The sequence below is a fragment of the Ailuropoda melanoleuca genome, chromosome 1 (assembly GCF_002007445.2).
Source record: "Ailuropoda melanoleuca isolate Jingjing chromosome 1, ASM200744v2, whole genome shotgun sequence".
Taxonomy (NCBI): domain Eukaryota; kingdom Metazoa; phylum Chordata; class Mammalia; order Carnivora; family Ursidae; genus Ailuropoda; species Ailuropoda melanoleuca.
Window position 1 is genome coordinate 138662285 of NC_048218.1, and position 22017 is coordinate 138684301.

The window sequence follows — 22017 nt, forward strand, 5'->3', positions numbered from 1 at the left end:
TAGGTGGATGACTTCAGATGTTCCAAACTTATTTACATATTTAATATGTTCTGTTTCCTTTTAAAGTACTTCAATCTTATGATGTAAAAAATTTCCTTAGTATTCAAGTAACTTAAATTTAAGTTTAATAAGTTGAAACTTAAGTATGGTGAACCTTAAGTTCTGTTTAATATTTCTACTTAAAATCATTATTCTGCTGATCTCTGATGATGATGTTTTAGTACCCTGACCCTAGGGTTTTTCTCCTTTGGAAGGGCCTGCAATGTTTTCTAGGCATTCTGTCCATTACCCCATTTTATAGTATTTCCCCCCACTCATACAAGACTTCACTGAAAGACTTGGAAATTAGAATAATTTAGGCTTCAGAATTACCCCAAACCAATAGACTAGGCACTATGTAATTATGTGCCATTATTATTATTATTAGTAGTAGTAGTAGTAGTAGTAGTAGTAGTATTATTACCTGACATGGTCTTAAACCAACTCAATCGAAGGAAATCTCTTTAAAAGTACATATGGCTGTTGCTTGTTGTGATGTCAAAACCCTGGAAGAGTTCCTTTGGCAGAAAAGAGAGAGCACTTAGCTTACTGACAAGATAAACTTTGTATGCTAAAAGCATTAAAATACATGAGGGCATTTGTGGAAGGCTATATTAACAAGTAACACAGACAGCATAGACTGTAAATTTTAGCATAACATGGTAACTACTGCATGGAACAGCTAAGGAGGGCACAGCACAGTAGGCAAGTCCTGATTAAATGAGTGCCTAGCCCTGTACCAGCTCATGGATGCTTGGTACCTAGGGGCCTCTTTGATGTGCAGGCCATTAGCTGTATTGCATACTTCTATTTGCATGGGCTGATTTCATCATAACATTTGGAGTTATAAAATTACATGTCTGAAAGGAGGGCTTTTCTGAATATTTATCAGTTGGTCTTGCCTCACACCTCAGGTGAATTAGCCCCATCTTGGACTCACACGATTTCCCTGACTTCCCTGATTTAAGACCTATGTGGTAATTGCCATCACAAGCTTTGATCTTTTGAAGTAGCTCAGTGGTTTCATCGGTCATGTGAAAAGGGGGAAGGCAAAATTACTAGTTCTGTTGTGTGTGATTTTCTGCCACCTACTGATGCAAATTGGTATTTCATGTTTTTGCAATCAGAAAAAATTACCTTTCAGAAAATACGAAATTGAAACTTCTACTCCTCTTGCTAATGAAATTACCTGTATCCATTTGTTTTACTGATTAGAATTAAAGTACTTCTTTCTGTATATCATTTCTTATTTTTACGACATTCTTTTGAGATTTCACTGTTTTTTTTTTTCATTTCTGTATATATGTACTTTGCATATTCCCTAAGGAAAAAGACAAATCTTATTCATACCACAGTAACCTCGTCATAAATAATTTGAACCTGAGTGATGAAAGTTTTAGTGCTACTGAACTTATTCAGACTATGTTTAAGAATAGAACAAGAACGTAGAAGTTTTAATACAGGAATTAAATTCATGAAATTCATATTCTATTTGAAATTCAGAAATGGATTTAGGACCTGAGAACTCATCTCCTCATTAATGCTTCCAATTAAACTTTCTAAGACCACTTCTCCAAGCCTTGGAGTGAGGGAATGGCAGGAATAGGCAGTTAGAATACTTATTTGGAACTGATGGGCCAGTAGGTTAATCAGATGGAGGGAATAAAAATAAAATGTGCTGAATAAAAATTCTGGAACTTATTCTCCCCTCTCCCGAATCTGATGGTTTCAACTATGAAAAATATAAGTAACAAACTGGCACTTTTATTCTCATGGGCTCATTATTAAACCAAGATACTTATAGGGTACATGGGATAGATAGGCAGATGACAAACAAAATTGATATGGAAACATTATCCTTCATCTGGGAAGGAAGGAGTCCACTACTTAGTTGCTTGACCTTTCTAACATGTCTTCAAAATATTAACGCTTAGTTAGGTCATGATAGAAAGTTGAAAATTAAGTCTTTTGAGTTGTAAGTTAAAAGACACTGGTGCCTTACTATTTCACCCTCTAGAACACATTTTTGTTGAATATCGGTTTGTTTTAAAACTCATGTAATTTTGTTTTAGTGTATGGCCAAATGAAAAGCAGAGACTAAAGTTTGAACAAAGTATTTCCAGTGTAAAGTTTCAGTAAGTAGTGATAACTTAGAAGGTCCCTAACAGCTGTGAATTAACTCACTCTAATACATTGTACATCATGAAATAAGACATTCTCGTGTCCAATCACATTTTCCTATTTGAAATTCTTAGAAAGAGCTTTAGTTTGGGATATATATTCCAGAGGGAATGAATTATGATTTTTATTTCTATGAAAGCAGTTAATTTATATGAGTAACTTGAATACGATTGACTTCAGAACATTACTAACTAAATGTTTAATACGGCACAATTGATATTGAAAAACAGGTATTCTTTCATAACTGAAACTGTGCTGTTAAAAACAGTTATTTGAAAATATTGTCAGTAACATTTTGGTGTCACTTCTAAAGATGAAGTAGAGTGTGTGTGGGGGGTGAGAGAGACTGTGTTTGTATTCCCCATTTTAGTTTTGCAATTTAAAAATGCGCTAGTGGAGACCTTTCAATGAACGCTAGAACTTTTTGTTTATTGCTTTCTCTGAATATACTTCCAATAGGTAACTAATTCTTCTTTTTTTTCCTTTTCTTCTTGTCCATGAAAAGAAATTATCGAGAACAGAGGTATGTGATGAGAATAATCTGAACACATAACTGAAAGGTTTAAATCCTGTTAGCATCCTTGGAATTTATACATGCAGTTATAAATCATGTTGACTTTGTTACTGTGATCATAGAGCAATCTTGTTTTTCATGACCTTGAAACGATAATTTTAATAATGGTGCTGTGGAATGTATTATTTTAAAATACATCTATCATTATTTAGTTTTAATGGTTCTTTCATCCAACAGTACCATAATAATACAAGTTACTTGTGTTACTATTATAAGAATATATATGGAAATGAATCTTTTTTCCATCTAAAACAAACTTCCTCTATGTGAAGGAATCACCTGTCTTTACATTAGTTAATTGGCTTTTCTTCATCTTTTTAGTAATCTTATTGCCTAGTACTTTCTGAAGGAATTAATTTTTTATTTGTTACTATTGTTATATTAATGACTTCCATTCAATAATGATAAAATTTATATGGGCACACTGTTGGGATTAGGAGAATGTTCTGGTACTTGATGGGCCTGTTTACATAAGAAAATATTTTTGTACTGATTAGGTAATTGTGTAGGTAAAGAAATAATTTGCATTATTGGAATCTCAGATTGTCTAGTGTAAAGCTCGTAAAGTCAGACGCCCTGTTCATCATAACCTTAAAATCTACGTTTAACCAACAGCATAAAAAGAGATACAGAGCATTCATGTCATTTTATAAAAATGCCTGTTTTTTCTAAATCTAAATTAGCCCATTTTGAGATATCCCTTTCACTTCTCACATTTCAAAAATTATTAATGCTCTTAGCTATTGATACAAAAAGTTTAAAATATCCTGGAAGACCAGGTCTTATGCATCATATTATACTAGTTTTGTACTCAAGATATCTGTACAGATTCATACTTACTGAACTTTCCCTACTGTTCCATTAAATGTCAGGCAGATTGGGAATAAGATGTATAAACATGATAGCACTTTTTCAAGCCCCAACCAGCTTTCATTTTTTCACAAATTAAAATTTTGAACTTTACTCTTCTGTTTCGTTCCATGTTGTAATTTAAAATTCCTGTAATGCTTTAGCCATAAGTGTCTACAGTCTCTTTAAATGTGCTCATGGGGAACCAACTGAGATCCTAGTCAGTTAGCATAGATATTAGAAAATACTCATCCAGTCCTGGCGTAACTAACTAACTTATCGTTAATGGAAAAAGTAAACCTGAGACAAAATGAATTAAGTTTAAAAAACAACTAACTAGATTTCTCCCTGATATGTTTAAAACTCTTGTGTCTTGAGTCACTGGAGAAGAGCTGGAATCTTTTAAGCTGTCTTTTGGATAGAATTTGATAAGTCATATGAGAAATCTAAGTTTGGTGGCTTTCTCCAATGAAAAATAAAATTAGGCTAATAAGATCAAATATTGATGACTCAGCCTCATTTCTGTATAGCTAAGGCTATAAGGTAATTTAATATTGTTGACATATAAAAAGAAAAGTAGAATGTCACAAATATCAACAACATAAGCAAACCTAAAACAGTGCTCTAAGATACATTCTCATCTGGAGTACTATCCAGAATAAGGAAATGTCCACACTACAAAAAATTATTAATATGCAGAACTGTGTACCAACTTCTTATACTAACTCAATATCTGCATAGGTACAGTTGAGAACATTTTTGCATTAAGAATTTCTTTTATGTGTCTGCTATAATTTCATGCCTCCTGGAATTACTGAGTCATCATTTTATCAATCTGGTTACTGTTTTGGAATCTAGTTCATATTTTGAGAGTGGTCACATCTTTGACAGATATTTATTTTATGTATTTTGATATATTTCATTACAATATTTATTTATTTTTGCCCTTGTCCATACCTAGTGAGCCTTAGACTTGTAGAATAATTCTCAAAATGAAGAAGTGGCAAATAATGGTCTTTAGATCAGCAAGTCACAAATGTATAAATATCTTCTGAAGGGTTTTCCTTTCTGCCAGTAGAGCAGGTGGAAAGGCCAATGGACCAAAGCAAGCATTAAGAAATTCATAGTCTTATACAAATAGTTTAGATGTTCAGAAAGATGTGTTCAGTTCCAAAGATGCTAGGAAATAGAAATAAGAATTGCGAGTTGTCTTTGTCTTTAAATTTAAAGTTTCCCTATGAGGTTCCATGGTGGGAGGACCAAGTGACAAGGAATGAGAAATTCACTTGCTAGGATATGATTTCTTGGGAAATCACTTAAATTCTCCACAACTTTAAAATCAGATAAAGTTCTGTGTAATCTGTAAAGCATCATAGTAAGGGAAGTTCTTAGTATGTGGTCTCTGAAGACTTTGTGTTTCTCTGATGTTCAAACGAAGGACCTGGATGTGGTTGTTCTCACAGAGAAAGGCAGCATCAAGTTATTGGAAAAGTCAGGCAAGTCATTCTGTGAAGGAGCTTGATAACCTGGCATGATAGGTTTAATTGCAAGTCTGACAAAAAGACAAGAAGCAAACCCTTTGCTTTCTTTTTACTTACAAACTGCTTAATAAAAACATTATTAAGTATTAAACTATTCTGGGGCACAGTAGAAGCAGAACCCAATGCACGAATGGTATCACTTTACATCTGCCAGTGTTACCTTATGAAAGGTAGAACCATGTCACCCAGGAACCTTGGAGAGTTCTTTTATACATCATGTAGTTGGAAGGATGGCTAATGATCTTTTTCTTTAAAATCTTCAGGAAAGAAGACTTCCATATTATTTTCAGCTGATGCTATCATAATTGCTTTAGGGTTTAGCAGTGGTATACTCTGTGTGTTTGTTTTTTTAAGATTTTGTTTTTAAGCAATCTCTACACCCAGTATGAGGCTCTAACTCATAACCCCGAGATCAACTGAGCTTGCACCAATTCTTACAACAAGAATTATAAGTTTGAGCTTTAGTTTTCAGATAGGTTTGCAAGTAGCGATAGAATAAGAAAACATTCATTTGAACTTGGATTTATAAAACATCCGTATTCAGCTGAAATATTCTCTTCCTTTGTCTGAAATGAGCACACATCATTACGATTAGTGTGAAATGGCATAAATAATTAGATCATATCTCCTGATCTGTACTTTAAGCAGAAACCCCCTTCCCCATTTCTTTTCTCTCTCACCTGTTTTAGCCACTTAATTTTCTGCTTGTGAACCTCCCTCCCTCGTTTTTTCAAACCTACCTATTTTGTTTTTATTATTATTATTTAAGTGATATTCATGCATCTGTCAGTGTGACTTGGTACACATTACACAATATTTCTTAAAACAGTAAAGTAACAATTCTCATATCAGACAGCCCAGACACCAACAAAGCATTGGAGAAATGCCTCCTTCAGCATTAAGGTTAAGACTTAAGTTTTTTTCATTGTGTTCTCATTTTGAGTCTCTGTAAGGATTAAAGTTAAATATTATGGTTCATTGGACCTTTAAGGAAAGACCAGACAGACTTCCCTCAGAACAGGGTTCCTTTCTGAGGAAAAATAATTTAGTTAAATAAGCTTTTATTTTCTTTTAGTCATTATTTATAAAAATTCATGTGCATATCTACAATATTTGCATATAATGTGAGAAATATGAGGTAATGATCCCATGACAAAACTTGGCACTGGTCAGGCCACCTAATGTAGTAATCACTTCATGATTCAAAATTCCATGAGACGAGCAAAATTAAGATTTCAGAAAGCCATAAAGACTAGAAAAATAAATGCAATTAAAAAAACCTTAAAGAATCATTTAGTTAGTCATTTTTGATCTTATATAACAAATGATGAAATGTTCTTTTATTGATCCTGGGGACCTGATATTCTCTATCTTCACTAAAGTTTAAACAAGAAGAAATATGTTTGTTGTAATCTGGAATGGATGTTGAAAAAAGGATAAATTTCTGGCCAGTGAAGAATGTTAAATATTATTCTTAAGACATCTTTAACAAAATTCTTAATCTATCATTAACATTGTTATTCATTACTTTGCGAAGAAAGTTACATTCATTCTAAGGGGAGTGCAGCATAGTTTCTGTATTTTGGAGTCTTCCTAATAGAGACAACTAAGAATCTAATCTGCCCATCAGGATAAAAAAAAGGCCACACCCCAGAAGTTCACTGAACTTTGAACTTTAACTCCCTCCAACCCCTTGACTGAAGCCTACAGTTTATGATATGTTTGGTGTAGAATTTTTGTGCATTTTGTGGAAGATGACCATGTGCTGTGGAGAAATTACACTGAAGGAGTCGTGAAATGTGCAGAGTTAAAAAAAAACCAAAACCAACAACAAAACTAGGCCCATCGAGAGGTAGTCCATTTAAGCCTGCAGCATCAGCCAAGGGTGCTCTTGGATAACAGCACCATGTAATGAAAAGGTAGTTTGGGGGATAGATTAATGGGAATTTGTCTTTATTTAATTTGAATTTAATGAGTCACATTGTATCAGCTTATACAGATTATTATTAAAGGTAATGATGAGAACAAGGATTTGTTAACCATAAAGATTGTTGTTGGAAATTGATGTTGATGGGATATTCTCTGGCATTCTTTTATAAATATTAATATGATCCAAAAGGAAAGTTTCCTCCCTGAGGCGACTTACAGAACTCTGAGTTTCTTAAGATAGTTTTTTTTTTCAAGCATTGACAGAATGTTTTACTCATAGGAGACAAGGCAGAAAATATGATTCCAGAGATTAAAAAATCTCTTGCATAACAATATCTATCATTTGTCCTGTATTATTAACATTATGAATATGGGGAAATTTTATTATTTTTTGTATATTATTTGGTATATTTTTTATATATTATTTTTTGTATAATATACTGGGAAAATGAAAAAAAGCTGTAGTTATGAGCTGAAGCCACTTAAGGGGTTAGAAATATTTCGAAAGGATATGTATCACAGAGTTCTAGGTAAAATTAGTCTTACAAATCTAATGAGAAATTTGACTTTCTTCAAAGGGAAGGATCACACAAATTTATATATATGCTTTGTATGGGTTGAAAAAAATTTTTTAGATTTGTGGAAATGTGTGAGTATATTGGATTGAAATAATATGAGAGAGGTATTCAAGTAATTCAAAAGAACAAGTGACCAAGTGTTGTCAACATTTCAAGCGGAATAGGAATTGGTACAAGCAAGCAAACATCTGAGAGTGACATTTTTTAAGATAGAATTTAGCATCAGCAAAAACCTTAACCAAGGTAAGCATTCTCACTAAGGAAAAATCAAGTAGGAAAAGGAATTAGCAGATTTGGCCTTTGTTAGAAACCTATTGAAGTATAACTCTGTTTAAAATTCTCAATCCAGCACCTCCCACAATGGTACTGAATGGAACTGAATTAAGTTTTGGATACAGGTGGCTGTTTGGGGGCCAGGCATTGGGGGATAATCAGATTAGCTATTGAGGTTGACGAGGTGGTCCATTCTAGAGTTTTCTATCCTCCTCCCTCAGGAAAAGTATTAAAAATCTGTTCTAATCTTAGTTAATTCAAAATCAGAACAAGTGAGGTCAATAATAGTATAGATTAAACAGATCTTCCTTTGTTGTGTTCCTTCTACAGTGAAGATAGAGAACTGAGGTCACCCACCACCTACCTATAAGTATCTTCCTATAGTCTCAACAAAATTCATTTATTTTTCAACCCCTTCTTTTTCTTGGGGAATTATCTCCCTTTACATATTCTACTGTGCAGTTATAGAATTACGGTTTTGATTGGTGTTTGAATCTCTTTAAGTTTCTTCATATTTCTCCTAAATTAACAGTGAAGATCTGGATTGAACAGATTAGTAAGAGTTTATTTGGATTAAATTATAGAAAATGGCTTAGAAATCCCTCAGTTATTTTAAGACTTAATTGGTCTTAAGGTTACATTATATAATGTTTAGAAATCATGAATAGTGTATTGACCACAGTGAAGAAAACTATGCCTTATCTGGGGTCAAGACTGTCCCAACATGTTTCCTTCAGCACCATTTTTTTTTTTTTTAAAGACAGAACTTCAGTCAACATCTCCAAGTATAATCAAGTTACAATGAAAAACCCCATCTTTCCATATTTTTCCCCTGAAGCAAGGCTTTATTCATCCAGACTGTATAGACCAGTGATTGCCTTTCTGACCTCTACAGTTAGAATGACTTTAACTTGTCACATTTATTAATAATCTTACATGTTGTTATAGATTTGATTCGTGTAGATCATTATCCCTACCTTTTTTCCCCTAAAATAATATTTGTATATGTCTGTGTTCATGTGTGTGTCTTGTTTTCTGACTCTGAAATGTTTATTATGCCTTAGACAGTTACCCCAGGGAGATTATGTAAAAAAGCCTGGAGATGGCGACTCTTTTTATAGCGACATTCCTCCCGGAGTCAGCACAAACTCAGCATCTAGTTCTAAGAAGAGGTCTGCTTTTCTGTCGCATTTTCAGATTTCTACCTGTTCCATCACACATTATTCCATTAGTCAGAACATTTCATTATTTTGCAGCAGGTTTGATTACTTCTTCCTTCTTTCTTGAATGTTAAAAAAATAGTATCCTTTGTTCTTTGATTACTGCACTTCAAAATGCCATATGCTCAGAACCACTTGTTAAACAAATCAGGCCAGAAATTGAACCAAAACTAAACTAAACCAATAACAACCCTAAATCTACATAGAACTCCTAGGGTTTTTCGATCTTGCTCTTATACGGCTTAAGAAACGATACATAGTAATTTATAAAATTTTAAATGGTGAGCTTTATGTCATGTTGGGTAGTCAAAGAAAAAGGTTACTGTCATGCTTCAGTAAAGCAGTTGTTAACTTGGTACTATAAATGCTGCGTTGAATATTTTTAAATTTTAAATTTACCAAAGCTAAGCTTGCTGTGAAAAAAAGATCGCTTCTCTGTGAATCATATATTTGAATATTATGATTTTGCCTTTTATTCCTGGAATGATTATTTCTAGAGTTTCTAATTTAGAGCTCGGTTGCCAAATTAAGGATATTTAATATTTGCTGGGGGTTTTATAATAGGACAAGTGGGGTTAATATATTATTTATATGTCTTAAACTTTGATGTTATTCTTGCTCCAGGATCTTAAGGTGTAGAAGACCAGTTAAAATTCTGCTTGCTTTATTAATCGCTTAATAAAATAAACTGGTAGAAGAAATAAATAGTTGGAATGTTTTAGGAAATGAGACCTACATTCACATTGAAGAAAGCTAAAATGTTCCTGTGGAAGAGTTTCTTTAAAATTGGTGATAGGGGTGTAAGTATAGAACAAAAAAAAGATAGCCCTGTACATCGCTTTGGGCACAGCAGGCACTTTGGAGGCTAAGGGGAATTTCTAGTGTATTTAGAAGAAACGTGATCTCCTCTGAAATTCTGTATAGAGTGAATCATCTATAAAAATTTTGCAATGGATCTCACTCTATAAGCAGTCACAAAGGAGAAAAGAAAGTGGATCAGTAGATCTGGGAACTTTTCTTTATGTGAAACTGTCTTAAGCATTAACGATTGTTTTTACTCAGATAACATGGCTTAGAGCAAAAATAAAAATATTAGTTTTTGCACAAGGAGTACAGATCTATAGAATGATGTTCAAAATTTTTTTTTCTTTTTATTGGGTTTTTTTTTGGCTAAGAGAATAAGGTTTATCTAAATTCTGTATATAAATATTTTTGTGGTCAAGTATTTAGTTTTAAATTAAGTAATATGGTCAATAGGTAGAGAGAAATCAATGGATTCCAGCAGAATTTCTCTTGTCCTTCTGGACAAAATAGGATTCATTCTATAATTAGCAAATTATGTTGTAAAACTCCTTATCTGGGGAATTAACGTATAATAATTGTGCTGAGTTCCATTTATTTTCATTCATCAATAGAAGGCTCCTTTTAAAATAGACATTATTAGCAATTAACTGGAATGATGTGTGGAAAAGATTTTAAATATAGTGCTTCTTTCTAAAGTACCTCAAGAAGAGCTTAAAATATTGATTTGAATAATTCCCAGATATTAGAAGAGAGGGGTATGACTTTTAAGTAGTTAAAAATGGTATCAAATTATGTGACTCCTCCTAAGTACATTTAGCTTGTCAAAATACTTATGTGGTACAGGTAGGTGTGTAGGTTTTGCTTCTTATAAACAATTTATTTAAGATGTCAGGACACAAGTAGCAAAAGGGCTTAATGGTACATGGGCTTTGTGAGAGACACTTCCATGATAAACATTTGATTCAGTTCGGTTATTGGGCAATTAACTAAAAGGACTACATTTTGAGGAGGGGCCATATTTGTGGAGAAAATGCCAATTCTCAGAAAACAGCCTTCTTGTTTAAGAAAACCTAAATATTACTTTGATAAAGGTTGAGCAGGTTCAATTGAACAGATCTTAATGAAATCTCTTGGAAGTCCATGTTCTCATAATATTTGAATGACAATCATTGCTTTACAATTAAGAAACATCTATAGTGGGACCCCATTATAACTCTTCTGCCTGGGTTATATATCTGAACTGTGAAGTGAATTTGCTATATGTGGTTGTTGGGAATGTAATTGGCTTGCATGGTATGCTGATACTTTTCCATTGTAAACTATTGTAATGGGGTTCCATTGTATTTGACTTTTCTTAAATTGAATGTTGTGTAATTCTGCCTTCTTCATGAAGACGTTCATGTTCTCTTCATTCTTTCATTTCAGATTTTTTTCTTTCTTGATTTATTTAATGCACAGTAATGCTTAGAAATTTTGCTTACTGATTTTAAAACTAAATTCACTTGATTCTATTTTTGAACAGTATATACACACTTTCAATTTCAGGTCGAATGGGCTTTCTCATTCTTGGAGTGAAAGGATTCCGGACACAAAACATATTTCAGACATCTGTGAAAACGGACGGCCTCGAAGTAACTCTTGGCAAGGTATAGGGTGGCATTCTGAACAGCTAGCGCATCTGTTTGCAGAACCCAAATTCTGTGTTTTGTGGTTCTTGGTTGTAAAGATTGGTTCTTTAATGTACGCTCTTTCGTTCTTCTCCCAACAGAGAAGAGGGCATTTATTATGAGAACCCCTTTCTTTTTTTCTTGGATGGGAAATGATGGGATTCAGTAGCACCACTGCCCTGGATACATTGAGAAGGCTATACAGTACTTTTCAGCCCTGTGTTCCGGGAGGGACTGGCCGTGAATTACACCACTTGAAATACCCTGTGATTACACATATGGCAATTGTTTGTTTATATTCAAATTTAGCCACAAACCGTCTTTTTCAGGTAACCTGGGAGGCAACAGAAAGAAAATCAGAGGCAAACGATTTAGACCTCGGTCTAATTCAACTGAGTAAGTCTAAACCTCTAATGGAAAAAGACATTCCAAGGTCCTGTGCAATTAGTGTGCAGAGTTAATTAACGAGATCATCAAAGAACTGTAAACCATGCCTCTGGTCTTGGTTTTGTCTTTTTAATTACTTTTTGCCGTTTTAAAATTAACCTTGGCTTTTCTCTTTTACGTAGGCATCTCCGCAACTGTGCCCAAACCAATATTCACTGATAGTGGGGGTCCCACCCTCGCTGCAGGCTTTTTCCTCCAGTAACCTGCCATTGTGGTGTCTTGGTTCCTTTTGAAGGGAATTTTGATAACATTCCTTTCTTCTCATCACCCGGGGTCCAGCCATTTCAGAGGGGTCACCCTTCCTCTTCCCAATATTCACACAGCCTAGAAGCATCAGGGGAGAATTCCCACCGTCCCAGAGCTTGAGACTGCTCACAGTGTGAAACCGCCGCTCGAGGGCTTCACGGCCGCAATCTAAGCATTCTCTCAGACTAGTGGAATATATATTCCCTTTTAAGTCTTCCTTCTGAGGACATTTAAAAGGGCACTTAACCAAAACTTGCTCTTTAACGGAATCATTGTCACTAAATGCAACACTATCTATTTTCAACGATAGCCACATATTTTTTTTTTAAGTGGGGGGGTGGATCAGAAGTTAATTTAAAGTTATTTCTAATGAGGTAAGCACCACACACTTTTTGTTTGTTTCTTCACTTAAGAAAATTCAGCAAAATCAAGCTTCCTCAAACCTTTACCTCATGTGGAGGAATCAAACACACCCTCGGTATCCTTCTGCACCTTGCCACCAGGTTTCAGTTAACCATGTTTTTTTGACCTACCTAAGCTTTTTTAAAACTCCTTTCTCACTGCAGTGCTAGTTACTGTTTTCAGGATCACTATTGCCTCTTCATGCCTTAATACGTAAAAAAAACAAAAAAATCTGAATAGCAGGTGTTTGTTAACTGCTTGTCAGAAACTTATGTTAGCTTTTCCATCATATACCCTGCCTTTTTCAGTCCAGGAATAAAAACAGTGCCCTGAAATTTGGACCTCCTGCTGATGGTATTGTCTTGTAAGTGGCTTGTCAAAAGTTTGCTAGAGGATCCTTTATTTTAGAAACAATAGATAGGTTTCAGTGATACCATTGCATGGTCCAGAATGGCGTCATAGAACTCCATCATGAATAACTAATCTGTTAGAGTTTATCTTATACATTCCCAAAGTGCTTGGATGCTTTAGGGCTCATTGTGGATAAACTCTTGGAATGTCATTTGATTTGTTTTGCATGAGGTCACCTGGTCAAGAGCGCCTTAGCTCATCTCAGTTGCTCAGAAGAATACAGATAAAACTGCAAAATGTTCTTCAGAACTTCCTTTGTGTACTGGTTAGCATTTTAATAGCATTTCCTATAATAAGGCTTTGAAAACTCCTGAGTGAAAGTAAACTAACATTATATTAAAGCTATGTATTTAGGACCCAAACAATACTTGGTGTTTAGCAAGATTCATACAGTATTTTCTAGCACGGTCACTTACTTTTTAAACCTTTTCTGTAAAATTCCCACTCCTATCATATGATAAAAATTGTAATACTAGATAGCCCTTAAGGAATCTCTTGCCTGTGAGATAACACTATAATATTTAATAACATCATAGTGGAATCATCTTTGTGAGGAGGAAGTATTAAGGACTCCCTCAGATTTTTCAGACTTTTCATATTTGGGTTACATGACTCATGTTAATTAAATGGAACCAAGTCTGTGAGGTTGACCACTATTTTCACATACCTTATTGTATGGGCACTATATACGTATATATATATATATATTTTTTTTTTTAAAGAATCCTAATACATAGCATATCAGGAATGATGTTGACAGTCTTTTTTTTATACTTTCCATATTCGCTAAATAATCCCTTTTGCTTCTGATATAACATTATAATTTGTGGGACTATAGGAGGAGCAAATTACCACAGACAAACGTATTTTTTTTTATTTTTTAGATTAAAAGGTATCATTGAGTCCATTATTTCAATATCCCCTTTAGTGTACCCATCATCCCAAAGGATGATGAAACATCAGGACATGAATTAAAACGTTCACCACAAATGCATATTCAGCTAATGAACAACAAAAAATGTCCTTGTTTATTGTATTGTTTTTCCACTCAAAGTTTTTGCATCTTCCTCACTGTTGTACATGATGTGAAAAAGGTTTCGGCTTAGACTTTGTATTATATATTGTGTTTTTACAGGAGGGAGCCCCAAGCACCTGAGCCTGGGCACTCCCTCGCCCAGACAGTCCCATCCCAAGGCATAAGCCCAGGGGGCTCTGACAGCCCCCAGACAGGGAGTCTGGATCACAGGTCAGTCTCCACCTGCCCCTTCATTCTGGGCTGCCACTTAATCTCCCTCCTAGTCCCTTCCTTGGCTGAGAGCAAGGTCATTTGATCTTTGACCCCCAACGTCTGCTTGGACATGGTCCTGGTCCAGCCAGCACCAGCTAATTTTCCTCTGCCTTTCCATCCTGGAGAACACAAAGAGCTCTCCTCCCCTGTCTAACGCATTTTTTTTTTTTTGCATGTTGCGCTACAAAAGTCAAGCCACATAGGCAGGTTTATAGCGGTTTGATAAAATCCCGTCACTTCCGCCACCACCACCTAGAAATGCTAGGAAGCCCACTGTGAAGACACTTTCACAGGCAGATCCCCAGAAGGAACAATCATTGAGAGCTCTCTTCCGTGACCTCTAGTGAAGTGATCACAGCCTTCTGAGATGCTCCCTGAAATGGAGGGAAGGGTCCATCACATGCAAGCCAAGCCATGCAGCTGTAGGTTTCACGAAACAGCCATGGTGTCCGCCCTTTGCGCTTATAACATTGTCGGTGAAAGGAACACACGTCTCCCCCTGGAAGCTGCCTGTGGGTGACTCAGTTTGCTGTGTGGCTATGTTTCACCTGATAACAGCTGCATGGGCTTTTTCTCCGGTTTTCCCCAGGCCAGAGCATTCACTAGCCTTCATCTGTGGCTGCACTTGCTTTTTGACTTTTTCTTTTTGTTCAAAGTCTCAGTGGAAATTTTTTATGCAAGTTTTAATTGGCTATCTCTGTGAAAAGTGCAAGTTGGCAATGATTGTGGCTAAAGGCAAAACTAATGTGAGTTGTTCCCGAGTCAGGGGACACTGTCTTAGCAAAAATGGTCTTACAGACATAAAAAGCAACCAAACCCTTCTTTTAGGAGGGAACTTCATGGGTTATAGCTAAAAATGAGGGAAAGGGCTATGGAAAAAGTAATCTAATTTTGTTTATATAACTGGAAACGTAGTCATGATTTAAGTGTATTTACAAACTAAAGTCAAATATGGTGGAAAGAAGCAAAGTTTAACCCCAAATGAGTAGTGTATTTTATCTTTCCCCTGGTTTCTTTCCAAATAACTTGCAAAGTTTCATAGAACTTGCATCTTCGTTATCTAAAGTGTCTCTAGAAGTTACTTTTTAAATGAGAAAATTCAGTAAAACCTCCAGATTGTTCCAACACTGGATTTGTTGAATCTGTATTTATTTTACAAGAGCACATTCTGAAAGGGGATGTGTTTTTGCTTGGCTCCCTGGGTTCAAATCAAAGGAAACAAATCAAAAGAAAAACCCAACAACTTGCACTCCCAATTTACCACCTTTTAAATTTTCCTTTGCACAGTAATTCCGGTGGAGACTTTGCCAGATCCATCAGGGAAATGCTAATGAAGGTCATTCGTATCCTCTGGCAGTCACTCACATAATTCAGGATGAGACATTCAGAAGGCAACTTCTGAGGTCCATTTCCTAATGGGAACACAAACGCTTTAGTCTGGAGTGCATAAAAGGAAGAAGGAATATTGCAGCTACATCTAAATTGCTGGACCCAACCTGAAGATCCTGGAGACCTATTTGGCCCATACTTAATGTGTATTGGGGCTCCAGGATCAGAAGAATGGGACCCTTCCTGCTCTTTATAGAGCCAACTGGAGCACCTTTCTTGTTAACTCCAGCTTAGGGTCTGCTAGCTGGAGTGAGACAAAAGCCATGTAAAGTCTTTTTTTTTCATATTGGAAAGAGAACTTTGCTCCTTTTAATTGTTCTTGGGGTGTTATATACTTAAAGACCAGGTTGGAATTGCAGCCATCTGAATATTCTCAAAAAGCATCGTTATCATTTGAAAACCAAGGAGCCAAATGAGAGGTGGCCTGGAAAAAGCCACTTTGGAGGTGGGTGAATGGGACCTCTGACAGTACTGTGATTGGAAGACAGCTTCTGATTCCCTTGGGGAAACCACTGGCAAGGCTTTCCCTGAAATGTTGAATACATTCTAGAATGCCTCGAGCCTTGTTGTAGCCGAGTTTATTCTCATGTCACTGTACAGACTGCCTCATAACCCCTGGCATCCATCCTGGTTTATTTGCCATAGTCACTTGCATTTGGAGGGTGAAGAACATCCTTGCTAAGCCTGTGCTGTGTATTTTCAGATTTTCTATCTTGTTCTGCTTTCTTTGTTCCTTCCATTGCTTTCTGCAGGTATTTAAACCCATGGTTCAAAAGAGACTATAATGTAGCTAAGTGGGTAGAAGATGTGAATAAAAACACTGAAGGACCATACTTTAGGTATTTTATAAATTAATTTTATATCCTTTTCAAACTCTCCCAGCACATACAAATACTATAGTGTGACTGGCTCTCTATCTTGTATCTCCCAATACAAGTTCCCATAGGTGGAAAGGGTCCTTGTTTATTTGCTGCCTTTTGATCTCTGTTTCTGGCTTCGTGAGCAAGTCTAGTTCTTTTCTGAATGTTTCAAATGAAGCCATTTGAAAGGGTTGCCTTTTAGTGCATGCCCCCATCACCATCTTGAGCTTTTTAGTAGCTTTCTCTTCATTTTATGCTATGTAGNATGAGCAAGTCTAGTTCTTTTCTGAATGTTTCAAATGAAGCCATTTGAAAGGGTGCCTTTTAGTGCATGCCCCCATCACCATCTTGAGCTTTTTAGTAGCTTTCTCTTCATTTTATGCTATGTAGTGTTCTGTGGGCATGAAGCATACTTTCCACTAATAAAGAAGCACTATTAACCTGAACAATTTAATTTCTAGAATTTAGCAGTTTCATAGTGCATTTTTCCTACTTCCTGCCTTAAGAGTGCATAGTGCATATGAAAACTTAAGGGAAAATATGAAAAGAAACCAAATGAAATGTAGCGAAATTTTACTTCAAGTAAAAACAGTGAGTTAATGGAACTTAAAATTATTGAGAGACCCTTGACTACAGGAGAGTGGGATCAAATGAATTTAGGCTTTATTTATTCAGTACAAGCATTCGCCACCAGACAAGGCCTGTGCTGAGCAGTGTTTTACAGATTCTCCACAAAACATCCAAGGAACTTTTTATGCTAGGAAGATGGTTGTTGTCTCACATTTCACAAAAGATCAGGAAGCAGACAGAAAACATGTTCTTGATTCACAAAAGAACAGACCGGAGTATCCGTACATTTTAGAAACTCTAGAATTTACTCAATCCACCATAGCTCAGTCTAACTTCAGAGGCCAGAGAGAATTTCCATGAGCTCTTAATGCCATTTTTTCACTCTCTGTGATTTCAAAGTGATTTCCTAGAGGGAAATGTCCAGTTTATGTATAACTACTTTGTGGACAACTAATGTAAAGAAGAAATATGGACTCTGTTACTACCTCTTCTGAACCGAATAGGCTTTCAGATTACTTTTTGCTATGACTTGGGTCAGCATTTAACAGATCCCAAAATATGTATATGTACTTAACTCTCAGCACCCATATAAGGTGGACTTTCTCTTCCAGTGTACCATTTAGTTTAGACATGTATAGTTTGAGAAAATGATTAGACCTACTTGCATTTTGATTTGATCCATACATTTGCATATACCGCAAGGAAAGCATAACCCTGCCTGCTCACAACAATATATCCTGCTTTTATACCCCATCTTTCCCTCCTGCCCTGTTCCTCTGCTTCTGTCACTTCCCCACACTGAACTTCATACACATACACTCACATTCAAACATCCCACCCTCACCTGTAGCTCTCAAGATGGCCAACGTCAGGAAGACAGGTAAGACTATTTTGAATGTTATTTGGAATCTTGGCTCACCTGCAGTCCTATTTCTCCTGTCTATCTTCCTCAGGCTTGTGGGCAGATTGTAATTTGTATTAACCATGAAACCAAAACAGAATGACTTTGGCCCCATAGGGCTAGGGCTTTTATACCTCAATGGACTTAGGATTTTTTTTTTTGCGTCAATAATTTGTGAAATGGTACCCCGGAAGAGTTGTTTCACCTCCCCTGGGTCAGCTGAGTAGTTTACGTGGCTCCCAGAGAAGAGTTCACATTTCTTAAAATCAGCTCCCAGGTCTGCCCAGAAGCTGCATGACTAAACGCAATTTGGATGGGGAAATGCTTTAGCACCCCTGGTTGCACGTACGAAGCTGCAAGGGCAATTTTAGAGGGTTCCTTTATCTCCTCTTTTAATATGAGATGTCTGTTCCCACAGTGGATAATCACATTAAGGATTAATCATTAAAAATCTACATTTGTATTTAAAGCCTAGATAGAATTCACTGAAGGTTTATAATGTATCTATCATTTTAGGATTAATCAGGGTTATGTTGGTAAGACTTGAAAACCAACACACAATTCCTGTGAAAGTTGTGACTCATTAGGCTACCCTAGAGCTTTCAACACAATGATTCTCGCACAACAGAATTTCATTCTCACACAACAGAATTTCATCCTCCCTTCATCCAAGCCAGTCCTTACATAGGAGGCCCAAAGTGTATCCACACCTTGGCTTATGCTTTGCCAACCCTATGCGTAAGCTCAGACCTGCTTCATCAGCCACCAGGTTGTTCAGGATTACCTCTCCTGCCAAAACCACCAGTGAGGGTAAAGGCCATTTTATTAATCGTCCATATGGTGTGGGGTTTGTGGCCTCCTTATCAGAATGCAGTGGGGACTAACTGACTGCAGCAAACTGGTCCAAAGTACAGCCCAGCGTTTAAAACACTATATCCACATCACTGTGAAGAGCAAAGCGAATGCCAAAAGGTCATAGTGCCTCAGCTGTGCTCCCTCACCCAGTTCTGTATCAGACAGTCGTTGCTGAAATGATTGCCAGCTTATATTCTCCTCAAGCAGGGTAAGAGCATTATCTCCCCACACCTAGATCTTGGGGGCCGTTCTGTTGGTGACAGTGCTTTACAAGCTCAACATTCAACTTCCTCTCGAGTATTATGCATTTAATTACTCTCTTCATCAGGTTTTGAGTCCCTCAGTAACTCTAAAAAGAAACGAATAATAACTATCCTGTATTGAGTGCCTACTGTGTACCTTAATTTCTCACCACCTCATGAGAGGTAGGCATTCTTACTCCCTTTCTATGGATGGAGGAAACTGAGGCACACAGAGTAACTCAGGGTAACACAGCTAGTAAGTGTCAGAACCAGAATTCCAGCTTGGCTCTGACTCCAAAATCTGTTCACTTCCCACGTCGTTGTAATTACTTAAGAATAGTGGGGTGGATATGGACTACTTAAATCCTATCCTAGGACACTTTATAGATCTTCTGGATGAGGCTACTATAAAATTTGCATCTGAATAAAGACAAGTGAGGAAGGGTGGACCTGTGCCCCTCATGTGTGACTGGCCTGGTTCCAGCCACTTCTGGGGGACAGAATGGAGCTGAGATTGGCCTTCCAGGCATGTCTACGAATGGCAAACACAGCAAAGCTGTCGTAGCCCCAGAACAGACCACAAACCATTGGCACACAGGCACACCTTCATTGTGTAACCTTAAATGACACCCACTACGCTTATTATGGTTTTTAAAAGTCCCGTAATGACAATGGTTAGCATTTGTTCAAAGATGACTCTGCGAGTGAATGAGCTGGGCCAGTGCCTGGTTTTCAGTGAGAGCCAGACTGGAGCTAGCAGGCAAGTGGCCAGGATCAGACAAGAGTCTGGAGGCAGTTTTCAAGAAATGACTCTCTTAGACATTTGTGACCAAATTTTAGTTTGTAGTTCCCAAACCGATTTACCCTACCTTGTTCTCTGCTCTTATCTGACTCCTGTTCTGAAGCTGAACATCCCCTCAAGATAATCCCTGTTATGCTGTCCCACACCACCCAACCCTCAGGACACGATGCCCCTCACCCCTGCTAAAACTGTGCTGCTTGCCTTCTCTTCCCCTCAGGCTCAATCCAAAGTGTCAGCTATCTGGTGTATTCATGTGAGATGTAGTATATGTGCATGTTTCTTGGTGGGGGGGTCTGGAAAACAACTCCTGGTTTTGTTTTCACTCATTGTTGGATTTGGCCATGGAAAAATATTTGGAGGAAAGACAAGACTCAGCGCCCCTCATTGGAATGGCCTGGTATGTCGTTTGGACTCATGGCCAAGTGAATGGCTGGTGTGTCTGGGAAGCTATAAGCCAACAGCTCATGCTAGGGACACATACACACTGTAGCAAATTAAAAAGAAGACTCATTTTGCATGATCCCCTAAAGTAAACGAGAACTAGTTCTTTGTTGGTGTACCTGGCTAGCTTTCCTGAACTTGGACATCTTAACCGATAGTGATGAGACTAAAAATCTGAAGCCAGGTTACTCTCCCTTGTTATACAAAGATGTATTTAAATATGTAAATACAAAAGTTTATCCTCATTCTACACATGCTGAATTTGTGTCTTAAATGCCACAGTCATATTGGAAATGCTTTGTTAAAATTAAAAACATCCTTCACTTCTGAATTAAAAAAATCAACAATAGTACACTGCTTTAATAGTCCTCCGGAAGATCTGAAGTACTCATATTCTTAGTTTTACCCGTCTGCTCTGCCATGGAGAACATTATCACAAGAGGTCAAATATCTGTAATATTCTAACAGTCCACACTAAGAAGTGGTCCTAGACATTTTCCAAAAAATAGAGGAGATGTTAGGAGTTACAGATTAAAAGCCAATTAAGTCTCTATTGATTCTTAAAATTGAGCAAGAACGTTCACTTGGCTCTCAGGGCTTGTAGGAAAAAACTATTTTCAAACCTTAGCTTCAATTTGGTGTACATAAGATGGGAACTGATTTGAAAACTACAGGAGAACTAGAACAAAGCATAATGTATGGATGGGAACCAAAATTTAAAACAAGGGGGAAAAAAAGAGACCTCTTGATGCCATCGCATGCAGCCCGGTAGCTCTGTCCCTGCCCAGCACCCCCCCGCTCAGCTGCCAACACTCCCAGTGGATGAGCTGCATCCCCCAGCAATAAGGTCCCGTGTAGGAAGTAACCACTTGGGCTTTGGCGATGTGGCTCACAGCCACCTTGCACCAGGAACGGAGCGGTCACGGATGTGTAGTGGTAACGTTTGTGAACGGGTAGATACTGCCGAGTTAGCACATCTATTTCCCATTGATACGGTGTGAGTGAAAAACTCTCGGCTGTTTTTTTGTTTTGTTTTGTTTTTCACTTCAAGGACAAGCTAACAGATGTGGGCTCTTCCTGGGAGCTCAGCCTAGTCACAAATATTGCCGCTACACGTGCAGAATGGAACAGGAACAGCATAATACACCCCAGCTGACACATACCTTTCATGTGGGATGGCCTCATGATGGAGATGTTGTCTAACTAGGGAGGGTTTTTGTTGTGCTTTGTTTTAGTTTCAGTAACATTCCAGTCAATAACCACCTTATTGACAGGACGAGTGTCCCCTACATGTGTTATCAAGATTTACTTTGATGGCATAGAATCCTCCCCTGTACAGAAATGCTGATTGTAGGGACTAATCAGACCATTTTTGTATGTTCTCATCAGACTCTTTGTTTGGCTGGAACTCTGCACTCCTTACTGCTTGCATGTTTACTAATTTATTATTAAAACCCCTGTATTTGCCTTTGTTCTTTCACAACTAACACACTGGCCTTTGAATGCAT

The 22017-nt window shown here is 36.9% G+C and overlaps 1 protein-coding gene across 11 annotated transcripts in view; it reads left to right on the forward strand.

The window, feature by feature from the left end:
- Positions 1-22017, forward strand: part of ADAM22 (ADAM metallopeptidase domain 22) — a 215519-nt gene that overhangs the window by 182764 nt on the left and 10738 nt on the right. For 3 of the 11 annotated variants that reach the window (XM_034667309.1, XM_034667300.1, XM_034667328.1), the window contains exons 26-31: positions 2726-2743; positions 9029-9136; positions 11534-11634; positions 11985-12051; positions 14297-14407; positions 18119-18148. In XM_034667309.1, the coding sequence (XP_034523200.1) occupies positions 2726-2743; positions 9029-9136; positions 11534-11634; positions 11985-12051; positions 14297-14407; positions 18119-18148 (435 nt within the window). Of the gene's footprint in view, positions 1-2725; positions 2744-9028; positions 9137-11533; positions 11635-11984; positions 12052-14296; positions 14408-16590; positions 16678-18118; positions 18149-22017 lie in introns of all 11 variants that reach the window. The other 8 variants (XM_034667317.1, XM_034667337.1, XM_034667333.1 and 5 more) reach the window with 6 other exon arrangements.